The sequence below is a fragment of the Mobula hypostoma genome, chromosome 2, assembly GCF_963921235.1.
Source record: "Mobula hypostoma chromosome 2, sMobHyp1.1, whole genome shotgun sequence".
Lineage (NCBI taxonomy): Eukaryota > Metazoa > Chordata > Chondrichthyes > Myliobatiformes > Myliobatidae > Mobula > Mobula hypostoma.
In genome coordinates, this window is record NC_086098.1 from 114,748,277 (window position 1) to 114,763,457 (window position 15,181).

Consider the following 15,181-nt stretch of genomic DNA (forward strand, 5'->3'; position numbering starts at 1 on the left):
GTTTTTCGAGGAGGTAACAGGCGAGGTGGATGGGGGAGAGGCAGTGGATTTTCAGGGGGCATTTGATAGGGTGCCACACATGAGGCTGCTTATCAAGATGAAATCCCGTGGCATTGTAGGAAAGATGCTGGCATGGATAGAGGAATGGTTGACGGGCAGGAGGCAGCATGGGAATGGAGGAAGGACCTTTTCTGATTGACAACCGGTGACTAGTGGTGTTCCTCGGGGGTGAATGATGGGACCACTACTTTGTCAATGATTTGAATGATGGAATTGATGTTTCTGTGGCAGAGTTTGTGGATGGTGCGGGGATAGGTGGAGGGGTAGGTAGTGCTGAGGAAGCAATGCAATTGCAGCAGAACTTGGATAGATTGGAAGAATGGGCAAAAGGGTGGCAGATGGAATACAGTGTTGGGAAATGTATGATAATGCATTTTGGTAAAAGGAACGATAGCATAGACTATTATCTAAGTGGGGAGAAGGATCAAACATCAGAGGTGCAGAGGGACTTGGGAGTCCTTGTGCAAGACTGCCAGAAGGATAATTTATAGGTTGAGTCTGTGGTAAAGAAGACAAAAACAGTGTTGGCATTTATTTCAAGGGGAATAGAATATGAAGCAAGGATATAATGCTGAGCCTTCATAAGACACTAGTCAGGTTGCACTTGGAATATTGTCAACAGTTTTGGGCCCCATATCTCAGAAAGGATGTGTTGTCATTGGAGAGTCCAGAGGAGGTACACAAGGATGATGCTGGGAATGAAGAGGTTCACATATGAGGAGCATTTGGTAGCTTTGGCCCTGTACTCACTAGTATTTAGAATAGTGCGGTGGGGGATGGGATCTCATTGAAACCTACCGAATGTTGAAAGGACAAGTTAGGGTGAATGCGGAGAGGATGTTTCCTATGGTGGGGGTATCCAGTACCAGAGGGCACAGTCTCAAAATTGAGGGGTGACCCTTTAGAAGAGGTAAGGAGGATTTTTTTTTTATCCAGAGTGTAGTAAATCTGTGGAATGCTTTACCACAGTCTCCAGTGGAGGTCAAGTCCGTGGGTATATTTAAGGCGGAAGTTGATCATTTCCTGATCGGTCAGGGCTTCAAAGGATATGGCAAGAAGGCAGCTGAATAGGGTTGAGTGGAATCCAGGATCAGTCATGATGGAATGGCAGAGCAGACTCGATGGGCTGAATGGTTTAATTCTGCTCCTATGTCGTATGGTCTTATTTTAACTAGTTACATCACCATCTGGTATGGAATGGCCTGCAGAGGATTGGAAAAAGATTCAGAGGGTTGTAATCTCAGCCAGCTCCACCATGGGCACTAGCTAGCCCACCGTCAACTTCAGAAGATGATGCCTCGAAAAGGTGGCATCTATCATTAAGGACCTCCTCCACCCAGGACATGCCCACTTCTCATTACTAACATCAGGAAGGAGGTACAGGACCCTGAAAACACACTGTGTTTTAGGAACAGCTTCTTCCCCTTCACCATCAGATTTCTGAACGGACAATGAATCCGTGAACAAAACCTCGCAATTTTTGCTCTCTTTATACACTACTTACTTAATTTTTTTAAAATATATTTATTATAATTTGTAATATGTTTTATATATTACACTGTATAGCTGCTGCAGTACAACAAATAACACAGCGTACGTCAGTGATAATAAACCTGACTGATTCTGATTCTGGTTAGACCGCAAGTAGTTGTTAACTGTAATTAAATCAAACAAGAGATGTTTTGCAGATCAGTCACTAATTCAAAAACACAAGTGTTAATTATTTAAGGTTGAAATTGATCTTTAGAATGCAAGCTCTATATTCTTAGTGTTATGTTAGAAAATCTACGTCTACCTTTGTATAAAATCCTAGAGCCAGTATAGCACATAACGATGTATTTCACTTCAGTGTATCCAGCTCAGTGTGTACAAGCTATTGTCAGAGACAACACTGTGGAAAAGCATTCCTATCTTTAACCCATTAATCTTTTACCCTTTTGAGTAACTTATGGAAACTCACAAATTCCACTCAGGCAACCAACCATCAGAGCTGCGAAAATTGTGAATATTGGGGCTGAGCTCTTTAGAGAAAAGTCCTTGCTGAGGAAAACTACATCTGAGAGTAGAATCAATGAACATAAACTTCTTCCTGAAATACCTTTTCAGAATTCCAAGTTACCCACGTTTAATATGTGTGAATTTTGTATCTAGAGCAAGGATTTTCTGCATAATTTGTAACATTAGCCAGAATTGTGCATGGTCATTGTAGAATTCAGGTCACGATTTTTTTCTCTAGTACTCATTCCAAAAATATAATCAATTAGACCACTACGAAAGAGAAACAAAGGAGGACAAAATTAAAATGGGAAAGAAATAACAAAACTCAGCATGAGAATAGTAAACAAGAAGATGATAGAACCACAGAATGGGCAGTGAGTAGTGGAGGTAATGATTCAGCTCTTAGGAACCTGGTCATAAATGACCTACTAAGTATTGCAATATATTCTTATTTTGTTTCAATTTTAACCTCGTGCTTTCTTTGCAGATGACTTCCTTACAAAATGTTTTACAATTAATGTCCTCGGTAAGACAAAGCTTAGAACTGTGCCGATGCATGAAGTGTAAAAGTGAGTGGAGTCTCATCGTGTTCATGCTGCTGCTTAGAGACAAGACCACTAAAAACAGAAAACTCTGCAGCCTTTTTTACAAGAATGCAGGATCATTTCCAATTCCTTTATAGCACTGTCTTAACAAACAACAAACAGATTTCTGGCATATTTTCTCTCTGTCATTACTCCTTTCCCTGCCCCACTCTCTCATATGTGGCTGAAAGGGCATCAATTTCAAAGATTTGAGTGCCATTTTAAACTTGGTGCTTTCTCACTCTTCAATCCACCCAACATGCAACAGTGTTAAAGATCGGTGCAGAGAGATTGCAGAAGGGGGTGTAAATAGGTTGAATGAATGGACAGGGACACCACAGGTAGAATATAATGTGGAAAAGTGGAACTTCCTGGTAGAAAAAAAGATCATTGTGAGTTTTGTTTAAGTTATGAGTGCTTGAAATACACTGGTGTTCAGAGAGGCCTGAATGTCTTCATGTGTTAACCACTGAACGTTAATGTTCAGGATAACACTCAGGCAAGCCATTAGGAAGGCAGATTTGTCATCACTGATTTACATGTTGTGAATTTTGTTATTTTGCAGCAGCAGTAAAGTGCAAACACAAAGTACAAAATAAATAGTACGAAAAATGGTTAATAAAGTAGTGTTCATGGACCATTCAAATATCTGATAGCAGAGGGGAAGAAGCTGTTTCTAAGTAACTGAATATGGGTCTTCGGGTTCCTGTACCTTCTCCCACTGGTAGTACGAGAAGAGGACACATCCTGGATGTTGAGGGTCTCTTATTGCAGAAAACAAGACTGGAGACATCTTGTTGCAGTTGTTCAGGGCTCTGGGGAGACCACATCTGGGATACTGTGAACAGGGCTGTTACGGAAGGTCAAAGATGAGACTAAGGGAGTGCACTCGAGGATCATTAGGGTGATCTACTGGAAATGGGGTGGTATTGGACAGGAAGCAGATTGGGTCTGTGCCTGAGGAAAGGAAGCTGAAAACGACCTAATGGGGTTTTTTTAAATCATAAAGGCCAATTGAATAGAAATTCAGCAGTTTTCTCAGAATCTAAAACTAAAGGGCATAGGTTCGAGGTAAAAAGGGAAATATTTAAAGGGGACTGAGGGACAAGTTATCCACATGGAGGATGTGGCTACATGGAACGAGCTGCCAAAGGAGGCGCAAGTAAATGACACTTGTACAGGTTCATGGTTAGGAAAGGTTTAGAGGGAGTTGGGTCAAGAACAGGCAAATGGGATTGATATAGATAGGCATCTCAATTAGTATGGGCAAGTCAAGCTGAAGAGGCTATTTATAAATCTGCGACTCTGCTTTTATGGGGCTTGAAAGGGTAGCTGCAGGGGTTATTTGCATCAGCTGGGATATCACAGTTGCAGAGTAAGGGACGGGTCTTTCAGGGCACAGGTGCAGGGGAAGGTTCTCCATTCACTAAGCTGAGTCAATGTGAATGCTCAGGACTGGGACTGATGGACATTGAGAGATGTGTAGATGGGGCAGGGAGGTGGTGCTGAGGTCTGACCAGCCCTGATATTACTAACTGGTGTGGCCAGATGTTTCTTTCTTTTGTTCTGAAATGGGTCCGAACTCAGGTCAGAGATTTAAAGTGGTTGTTAGGAGAGTCAGAAGGGAGAAGAAGTAGGTTACTTTGAACTGAGGAGTGGTGGGAGTTCTGAAACTCACTGCCTGGGGATTGAAGGAGAGGCAAAGACCCTCTCCAGTGTTTGAACTACCATGAGCTGCAGGGCCTGGGTGGGGGAGTTCCTTTCCAGCGGGCAGCGACACATCTACTTGGTGCCCACCCCTTCCAGCCTCACTCCTTCACCAGCTCCTCCCTTCCTCCTGACCCAGGTCTCTTACAAACCCTCACAATCCACTTGTTCTCTGTCCCTCAGGTAAATGGAGCGGTTTGGTTGGGCGATGAGTGACCCTTCGCATGCGGCCCAATGCAGTGCCTAGCAGTTCCTGCACAGGAAGAGGCAAACATGAGTGGAGGAAGCGAGCAAGTCGACATCCTACCTGTGGCATTTGTGGTGAAGGATCGGTGGAAGGTGGTGAGTGAGGCTGTACACTACAATCATACACCTCTACCATCTCACCTATGCCTGTACACCCTCAGCCATACACCAGTACCTGTGTATCTGCACCATACACCCCACCAACCCGTGAGCACCTCACCATCCCATTGATGTTTGTACACTCCTACCATCCTACAAATGCCTGCATATTCTCACCATACCCTGCCAATGCCTGTACACCCCCACCATGCACCAATGCATGTATGGCCCCTACCATCTCACCAATGCTTGTACATCCCATCAGTGCTGTGCAACACAACCACATACCAATGCTGATACACCCCACCATACACTATGCCTGGACACCCCCAATCACCCACCAACACTCATTTGTACCTCACCTATCCCCTTTAAAACAACAACATTGAACCATCCTTCCCTGTCAGCACTCCGTCCCCAGGACCCCTTCACTGACTCCCCCACGCCTGTTCTACCTCCCACTCCTGTCATTGCGTTCCATGTATATCCTCTACGAGCGGTTACCAACCCTGGACTAGTAGGTGTCTCCTTGAGCACTCTGCTGTGTGCCCCTCCGCAGCTGAAGAAGATCGGTGGTGGGGGTTTCGGGGAGATTTACGAGGCCACAGACCTGCTGCTACGGGAAAATGTAGCCCTGAAGGTGGAGTCCGCCCAGCAGCCCAAGCAGGTACTCAAGATGGAGGTGGCCGTGCTCAAGAAGTTACAGGGTAAGGGGCTCAGCCATTCTGTTGCCTCAGCTCTCCCCACTCCATCCTCCCTCACGTGTACCCTTCCAAACTTCTCCCTCCTTCCATCCTGACCCCTTCCCTCCCTCCCTTTTTCCCATCCTTTACCCTCCCACCTCTGACCCTGACCCCTGCCCCGTCTTCGCCCCAACCTAACCTCTCGCTGTCCCTCTCTCCCCAGCACCATCCCCCACCCCAATTCCTCCACACTTCCGCAACCCCCCTCCCTCCTTCTCTCTCTCCCAATAACCCCAACCCCCGCTCCCCCAGTGTGTGCCTGTACCTCCCAGTGATCCGTGCTGTGCTGTGTTGATGTGCAGGGAAGGACCACGTGTGCCGCTTCATCGGTTGTGGCCGGAATGAGAAGTTTAACTACGTGGTAATGCAGCTTCAGGTAATGACTCCCATCATCCCCACACCCCTTCACCAGACACCAGCCGGGACAACCTGTGCTGTACTGTGGGCTGGCCTCCCACCCTCACCCATGTACTTGTATGGGCTGAGCTCCGTGACGGGAGTCAGATCAGGCTGCACCCAGCCAAGTTCTCAGAGAGCTGCTCAGCACCCACATCCTCAGCCCCAGATCCCCGGTCATCCATTGGGGAAACGGGCCCTTTGGCCTAGCTACTCCATGCTGACCAAGATTCCCAACTAGACCCATATCCATCTAAACCTTTCCATAAGACATAGAAGCAGAATTAGGCCATTTGGTCCATCGACTCTGTTCCGCCACTTAATCATGGCTGATTCTTTTCTCCTCTCCTCGGCCCCATTCCCCAGCCTTCTCCCCCTGACCATTGATGCCATGTCCAATCAAGAACCCGTCAAGCTCTGCCTTAAAGATACCCAGTGACCTGGTCTCCACAGCTGCCTGTGGTAATAAATTCCATAAATTCACCACCCTCTGGCTAAAGAAATTTCTCCACATCTCTATTTTAAATGGACGCCCCTCTATTCTGAGGCTGGGCCCTCTTGTCCTAGACTTCCCCACCTTGGGAAACTTCCTTTTCGCATCTACTTGGTCTAAGCCTTCCAACATTCGAAAGGTTTCAGTGAGATTCCCCTCATCCTTCTGAATTCCAGTGAGTACAGACTCAGAGCTATCAAATGTTCCTTGTATGCTAACCCTTTCATTCCTGGAATTGTCCTTGTGTACCTCCTCTAAATCCTCTCCAATGCCAGCACATCTTCTCTGAGATGAGAAGCCCAAAACTGTTCGCAGTACTCATGGTGAGGCCTCACCATTGCCTTATAAAGCCTCAGCATCACATCCCTGCTCTTGTATTCAAGACCTCCTCACCACTGACTCTACCTGCAAGTTAACCTTCAGGGTGTACTGCACAAGGACTACAAAGTCCCTTTGCATCTCAGATTTTTGGATTTTCTCCCCATTTAGAGAATGGTCTGCACACTTATTTCTACTTCCAAAGTGCATGACCATGAATTGTCCAACATTGTATTTCATTTGCCACTCTCTTGCCCATTTTCCTGATCTGTCTAAGTCCTTCTGCAGCCTACCTGTTTCCTCAACACTACCTTCCCCTCCACCAATCTTTGTATCATCTGCAAATTTGGCAACAGAGTCTTCTATTCCATCATCTAAATCATTTATATACAGCATAAAAAGAAGTCGTCCCAACACCGACCCCTGTGGAACACCACAGGTTACTGGCAGCCAACCAGAAAAGGATCCTTTTATTCTCACTCGCTGCCTCCTACCAATCAGCCAATGCTCTTACCGTTTCAATAACTTTCCTGCAATACCATGGGCTCTTAACTTGGTAAGCAGCCTCGTGTGTGGCACCTTGTCAAAGGCCTTTTGAAAGTCCAAATATACAACATCCACTGCATCCCCTTTATCTATCCTACGTGTAATCTCCTCAAAGAATTCCAGTGGTTCATCAGGCAAGATTTCCCCTTTAGGAAACCATGCTGATCTTGTCCAGTGTCACCAGGTACTCCATAACCTCATGCTTAACAATTGACTCCAACATATTCGAAGCACTGAGGTCAGGCTAACTGGTCTATAATTTCCTTTCTGCTGCCTTAAAGAGTGGAGTGACACTTGCAGTTTTCTAGTTCTCTGGCACTATGCCAGAGTCAAATAATTTTTGAAGGATCATTACTAATTCCTCCACAATCTACCTCTGCCTCTTTCAGAATCTTAGAGTGTAGTTCACCTGGTCCGGGTGACTTATGTACCCTTAGGTCTTTCAGCTTTTTGAGGATCTTTTCCCTCGTAGTGGTAACTGCTGTCACTTCTCTTCTCTCACACCCTTCAACATCCGGCATAACCTCATCCACAGGGAAGACTGATGCAGAATACTCATTTGGTTCATCTACCATCTCCATGGCCCCCATTATTATTTCTCCGGCTTCATTTTCTAGTGGTCCTATATCCACTTTTTACATACTTGAAAAAGCTTTCTCTATCCACTTTATTGTTTCCTAGCTTGCTTTCATGTTTCATATTTTCCCTCTTAATGATTCTTTTAGTTGCTCTCTGTAGGGTTTTAAAAGATCTTCATCCTTTGTCTTCCCACTAATTTTTGCTTTGTTTTATGCCCTGTCTTCTACTTTTGCATTAGCTTTGACTTCCCTTGTCAGCCACAGTTATACTATTTCCTCATTTGAGTATTTCTTTGTTTGTGGAATACATCTATCCTGTACCTTCCTCATTTTTCCTAGAAACTCACACCATTGCTGCTCTGCTGTCATCCCTGCCAGCATCTCCTTCCAATTTACTTTGGCCAACTCCTGTCTTGTACCACTGTAATTTCCTTTACTCCACTGAAATGCTGCTACATTAGACTTTACTTTCTCCCCATCAAATTTCAAGTTGAACTTAAATCATATTGTGATCACTGCCCTTAGGGTTCTTTTACCTTAAGCTCCCTGATCACCTCCAGTTCATTACTTAACACCCAATCCAGTATAGCTGATGCCCTAGAAGGCTCAAGGACAAACTGCCCTATAAAGCCATCTCGTTAGCTTTCCTGTCTATTTATGTGTGCAAGTACCTTTTAAGTGTTAATGTATCTGTCTCATCCACTTTCTCTGGCTACTAACAGCTGAACACACTGATGAGAGTGTTGCCTCTCAGATTCTTACTAAATCTTTCTCCTCTCATCTTAAGCCTATGCCGTCTAGTTCTTAGTTCCCTAACCCTGGGAAAAAGACTGTTTCCAGTCACTCTCTCTCTGCCTGTCATGACTTTATATACCTTTTTAAGATCACCCTACAAGAAGTGTGTGAGTTCAATAAAGGATAAGTTTGGAAGGCACAAAGAGGAATGAGAGAGATCTGGTTGGCAAATTGAGGCAAAGTCCCAAGAGATTCTGTGGCTATATTAAGAGTAAAAAGGTGGCTGGGGAGGGAATAGGTCCCTTAAATATCAGCATGGCCATTTGCGTTGATCTCAAGGAAATGGAAGAGATTTTTAATAAATATTTTGTTTTATGTTTTTTCTGTGGATAAAATGATGCCCTGATAAAATGATAAAGTGAAGGAAATGGGGGAAATGAATGGTGGTTTGGAACACATACCATTTAGCAGGATGGAGGCCCTAAATTGCATTAAGGTGGATAAATCCACAGGGCATAACCTGGTGCATTCTCAGATCTTGTAGGACGCTAGAGTGATAGGATGGCACAGCACAGAATTAGGCCCTATCACCCAACTGCTCCCTCCAAGCTATTCCCATTTACCAGCATTTTGCCTATAACTTTCTAAAACCATTCTGATCCTTGTACCTGCCCAACTGATATTAATAATTTGTAATGTATCAGCTTCAACCACTACCTCTGGCAGCTCATTCCACATAGATAGCATCCTTTTGTGTAAAAACATTGCCCCTTAAGTTTCAGATAAATCGTTCCCTTCTCACCTCGAACCAAGAGAAGAAATTATGGATGCGCGTACTTCCACAATTGATTCATCTCTGACCACAGGTGAGCTTTCAGATGATTGTAGATAGGCTAATGTGGATCCATTTTTCAAAAGGGACAGCAAAAACATACCAGGGAACTACAGGACAGTCTGATGTTGATGGTGGGTAAATTGCTGGTTAGGATTCTGGGAGATCAACCAACATTTGGGGAGACACTGTCTGATTTGGGACAGTCAGCAAGGCTTTGTGTGTGGGAAGTTGTGTCTGCCAAATCTTTTGGAGTTCTTCAAGGATGTAACCAAGAGGATAGCGGGTGCTGTCTGTATGGACCTGAGCAAGGCCTTTGACATGATCCCTCATGGCAGGCTAGTCTAAAAGGTGGGAAGGCTCAGTGATAAGAAGCAGAGGGTGATGGTTGAAGGTTGTTTTACAGATTGGAGGCTGTGTTTAGTGATATGCCACAGGGGTTGATGCTGGGACCTTTATAATTTATAGAAACAGTGTGGATGTAAATGTACAAGGCATAGATAGTAAGTTTGCTGATGATACTAAAATAGGCAATGTTGTAGGCGGAGAAGGAGCTTGTGATAAATTAGTGGGGGGGGTGGGCCGTTCCTGATCATGTAATGGGGTAGATGCGGCTAACGAATAGCAAGTAGCTGTCAACCTAATAAATGTGAGGTGTTCACGTTTTTGGAAGATGAAATAAGGTAGGACTGTCTTGGAGTGCACATGCATAGTTTGCTGAAAGCAGCATCAAAGGTAGATAGGGTGGTCAAGAAGGCATTTGGTTTGTTGGCCCTCATCAGTCAAGGTATTGAGTATAGGAGTTCGAGTATATGTTGCAGTTACATAAGACGTTGGTGAGGCCATACTTGGAGTATTGTATACAGTTTTGATTGCCCTGATATTGGAGATATGTTTTAAAACCAGAAAGTGCAGAAAAGATTTACCAGGATATTGCTTGAACTTGAGGGCCTTAGCTACAAGGAAAGGTTGCATCGACTAGGATGGAGATATGTAAGATAATATGGGACACAAATAGAGTGAAAGACAATAGTGTTTTTTCTCAGGGAGAGGGTGGTAAAAACAAGGCAACATAGGTTTAAAATCTGTACTCAGTGCTCCTAATGATGAAGCCAGCGTACCAAAAGCTGCCTTCACCACCCTGTCTACCTGTGGCACCACTTTCAGGGAACTGTGTACTTGGGAATTATTTACACTAGTCTTATTTAATTCTTCCCACACTTGCATCAGCTCCTCCCAGATTCTACCCTTTACCCACCTACCCACAGATCCTTGGGATGTGGGGGAAACCCAAGTGGTCACAGGAAAAATGTGCAATCTCCACACAGACAATGCTGAAGCTCAGGATCAAACCTGGGTCTTCCATCGAACATAGAGCAGTACACCACCAGAAAGGCCATTCAGCCCATGATATTGTAGCAACCTTGATGCCAGATTTTACCAAATAACCTCCTTTTGTGTATCATCCACATCTTTCCATTTCCTTCAGTGTCTATTTAAAAACCTCTGAAATGCACCCAGCTGCCTACTTCTATCACCACCCTATTCCAGGCACCCACTACTCTCTACATAACAAAAAAAAACTTGCTCCTCTCATTATCTTTAGCCCATCTAACTTTAAAAACATGTCTTTTAGTGTTTGGCATTTCTATCTGAGGAGATCTGACTGTCTACCCCATTAATGCCTCTCATAGCTTTAAAAACCTCAGCTTATGACACTCCAAGGAGAACAAGCTATGTTTGTCCAAGCTTTCCTTATAGTTCATACTGTCTAATCCAGACAGCATCCTAGTAAACCTCTTCATCCTCTCCACATCCTTTCTATAATGGAGCAATCAGAACAACATGCAGTACTCCAAGTGCAAATTAACTAAAGTTGCATATTGCTGCAATAAGACTTCCTCACTCTCATATTCAACACCCCTACCAGTAAAGGCAAGCGTTCATACACCACCTTTTCCACCTTATCCATTTGCACAGCCACTTTCAATGAACGATGCACTTGGACCCCGAGCTCCTTCTGAGAGATAAGAAGGCAGTGCCTCTACCTGCTCTGTTGCTTGGGTTTCCCATTCATTTTTTCTTCAGGATTTCTCTTTCCATCAGCAGTCAGTCCACCATGACTCTCCTGTCCCGCCAATACCCTTACCCACAGCACACATCCTCCTGGGGCCTGGGCCAGGTCCCTGAAGATGCTAACTAGCTATACCTGGTGACCTTCTCTCAGTGACCTCACTACCTCTGTTATCTCGTGTGATACTCCTGCTAGCCGCTCCCTCCCCAGCACACCATCTTCCCCCTCCCCCTCACCCCCACCCTTCCCTCGCGAACACAGCAACTCCCTCCCTCCCTGACACACCTCCCCACCCCTCCCTCCCTGACACTTCCCCACCCTTCCCTCCCTAACACGCCACCCACACCCCTCCCTAACACACCTCCCCACCCTTCCTTCCCTGACACCCCCCCACCCACCCTCCCTAACACACCTCCCCACCCCTCCCTCCCTAACACTCCACCCACACGCCTCCCTAACACACCTCCCCACCCCTCCCTAACGCGCCACCCAAGCCCCTCCCTAACGCGCCACCTAAACCCCTCCCTAACAAGCCTCCCCGCCCCTCCCTCCCTAACACGCCACCCACGCCCCTCCCTCCCTAACACGCCACCCACGCCCCTCCTCCCTAACACGCCTCTCTCACCCCTCCTCCCTAACACACCTCCCTCACCCCTCCTCCCTAACACACCTCCCTCACCCCTCCTCCCTAACACACCTCCCTCACCCCTCTCTCCCTAACACACCTCCTCACCCCACCCTTCCCGAACACACCTCCCCCACCCCTCCCTCCCGAACACACCTCCCCCACCCCTCCTCCCTAACACACCTCCCCACCGCACCCCTCCCTAACACACCTCCCCACCCCCTCTCCCTAACACACCTCCCCACCCCCTCTCCCTAACACACCTCCCAACACCCTCTCCCTAACACACCTCCCAACACCCTCTCCCTAACACACCTCCCCATCCCACCCCTCCCGAACACTCCTCCCCCACCCCTCCCTCCCGAACACACCTCCCCCACCCCTCCTCCCTAACACACCTCCCCACTGCACCCCTCCCTAACACACCTCCCCACTGCACCCCTCCCTAACACACCTCCCCATCCCACCCCTCCCGAACACTCCTCCCCCACCCCTCCCTCCCAAACACACCTCCCCACCCCTCCCTCCCTAACATACCTCCCCATCCCTTCATCCCCATCACGGCCCCTCCCCCTCCTACAATACAGTACTTGTCCTCCCTCCCCAGCGCAACACCTTACTGCCTCTCCTTCCCACCCCAACACAGAGCCCTCCCTGCCCCACACTAAAAAAGTCTGGACCTGTTCCTGTGTCTACGTGGAGGGAGTGGTGCAGTAGGGTTGTCGGGATGGGGGGGGGTGTTACCACGCAGACAAAGCCCCCCCCCCCACTTCGTTGCAATGTTGACACTTACTGTGTTCTCCAGGGCCGTAACCTTGCTGACCTGAGGCGCAGCCAGCCACGAGGTACCTTCACCATGAGCACCACCCTGCGCCTGGGCAAGCAGATTCTGCAGTCCATCGAGGCCATCCACTCTGTTGGCTTCCTGCACCGTGACATCAAACCGGTGAGTTGTGGGTGGAATAGGGGTAGCTGGTTGAGCAGAGGACCTATTGAGGTTGTGGCACTGGAGGTGAGGGTAGAGCATAGGTCCTATGTCTGTAGCAGCACTACTAAAGGGCATTGACAACCTGCACAGTGCACCCTGAGTGTGGTTTCAGTATGGAGTACGCTTTCTGAGGGGGTAGTTCATGTAGGGGAGTCTCACAACAGTGAAGAAGCATCTGAGTTTTCACTTGAGCACTGTCACTGTGTTAAGGGCTTAGAGTGGGCAGAATTTGTTAAGTGTGTCCAGGAAAGCTTTCTGCAACAATACACAGATGGCCCTTCTGAGAGGAGGCAACAAAGGACATCCTGTTGGGAAATGAGGCGGGGAAGTGATTGAAGTGTCAGTGCTGGAGCACTTTGGGACCAATGATTATAATTCTGTTTTAAAATATTTCTGATAAAAGATAAGACTGGTCCATAAGTTAAAATTTTAAAATGGGGTAAGGATAATTTTGATGGTATTAAGCAGGAACTTGCTAAGATTGATTGGGAGAGGATGTTTGTAGGTAAAAGGATGCCTACTAAATGGAATTTTTTAAAAGTGAGATGGGTAGAGATCAGGATCAGCGTGTTCCTGTTAGAGTGAAGGGCAAGGCTGGCAGGATTAGGGAACTCTGGTTGATGAGGGATCAAACAAATCCCTTGAGTATGAGGGGTCTCGGAGTACATTAGCAAACCAGGAAGGTAAAAGGGTTATATGACAAATAGGGGTTTAAAAAACGAGAAGATTCCATTAAGTATATTAAAAGTAAAAGTATAATTAATGAGATAATAGGTCCCCTTTAGAATCAGGGTAACTATCTATGTGTAGAACCACAGGAAATGGGCAAGTGTTAACAGAATACTTCTCGTCTGTACTTACCATGGAGAAAGTCACAAAAGCTAGCAAGTTCAGGGGGGAGAATAGTGGTGGAACATAGCGATATCTGAGGAGGTGTTGGCGTTTTTGAAGTGCACAAAAGTAGATTAATCCACTGGGCCTGACCAAGTGTATCCTGGAACATTGTGAGAAGTAAGGGAAGAGCTTGCTGGTGACATGACACTGCAGATACTCTAATCTGAAGCAAGAGAAAACAACTACAGGAGGAGCTCAATAGGTAAAGCGGCATTTGTGGAGGTAGAGGAGTTGTCAGTATCTTGTTCAGACCCTGCATCAACACTACAAGTTTCTAGTGCCCTGGTTGGGATTTTTGTAGCTTCGTTAGTCACGAGGGAAGTACCATGAGACTAGAGGATGTTTAATGCTGTGCTTTTATTTAGGAAGGGCTGCATAGTCAAGCCAGGGAACTACAGGCTGGTGAGCCTAACATCAGTGGGAAAGTTACTGGAGGGGGTTCAGAAAGGTGGGATCTATCTGTACTTATAAAGGCAACAAGTAATTGGGGATCGTTAACATGGCTTTATGCATGGGAAATCATGCCTCACATATGATTAAGTTTTTTCAATCAGTGGTCCAAGAGGATTGACAAGGTAAATATTTGTCATGCATGGTGGATCACATGGGATCCAGGATGCCAAGCTAGCAGTTTGAATACAAAATTAGCTTGACTGAGGGAGTCCAACAGTGATGGTGGAGTGTTGTTTTACAGACTGCAGGCCTGTGACCAGGGGTGTGCCATGGAAATCAGTGCTGACCCCACCATTGTTGGACATGGTTAGTAATCCATAGAGTTGTACAGTATGTTTGCAAGTAACACCAACACTGGTATTGCAGTGGGCAGTGAACAAGGTTGTTTAATGGAGAGAATGCAGAGAAGATTCACCAGGATGTTGCCTGGATTGAATGACTTGGTTATGGAGAGAGATTGGATAGGCTAGGTTTGTTTTCCTTGGAGTGAAAGTGGCTGGTAGATTATGAGAGGCATAGATAAGGGTGAATAGTCAAAATCTTTTCCTCATAGTATGGATATCAAAACCAAGAAGGTGTAAGTTTAAGGTGAGAGGAAGGTGACTAAAAAGGGACCTGAGAGCTAAGCTTTATTACACAAAAAGCGGTTGATAACTGCAACTCACTGCTGGAGGACACTGGAGTTACTACACTTAAGAGGCATTTAGACAGATACTTAAATAGGCAAGGCAACGTAGAAAGGTACAGTCCTAATGTGGGTAAATGGGGTTGATTTTGATGGGCAAAGAAGTTAGCATGGACTTGGTGAGCTG

General features: G+C 46.1%; 1 protein-coding gene across 6 annotated transcripts in view; it reads left to right on the forward strand.

Moving 5' to 3' along the window:
* LOC134342389 (tau-tubulin kinase 1-like) overlaps positions 1–15,181 on the forward strand; it is an 86,488-nt gene that overhangs the window by 12,391 nt on the left and 58,916 nt on the right. For 5 of the 6 annotated variants that reach the window (XM_063040451.1, XM_063040447.1, XM_063040448.1 and 2 more), the window contains 4 exons: positions 4,533–4,691; positions 5,254–5,401; positions 5,740–5,813; positions 12,840–12,980. In XM_063040451.1, coding sequence (XP_062896521.1) covers positions 4,584–4,691; positions 5,254–5,401; positions 5,740–5,813; positions 12,840–12,980 — 471 coding nt within the window. In that variant the 5' untranslated portion in view covers positions 4,533–4,583. Of the gene's footprint in view, positions 1–4,532; positions 4,692–5,253; positions 5,402–5,739; positions 5,814–9,279; positions 9,370–12,839; positions 12,981–15,181 lie in introns of those variants that run through there. The other variant, XM_063040452.1, reaches the window with a different exon arrangement.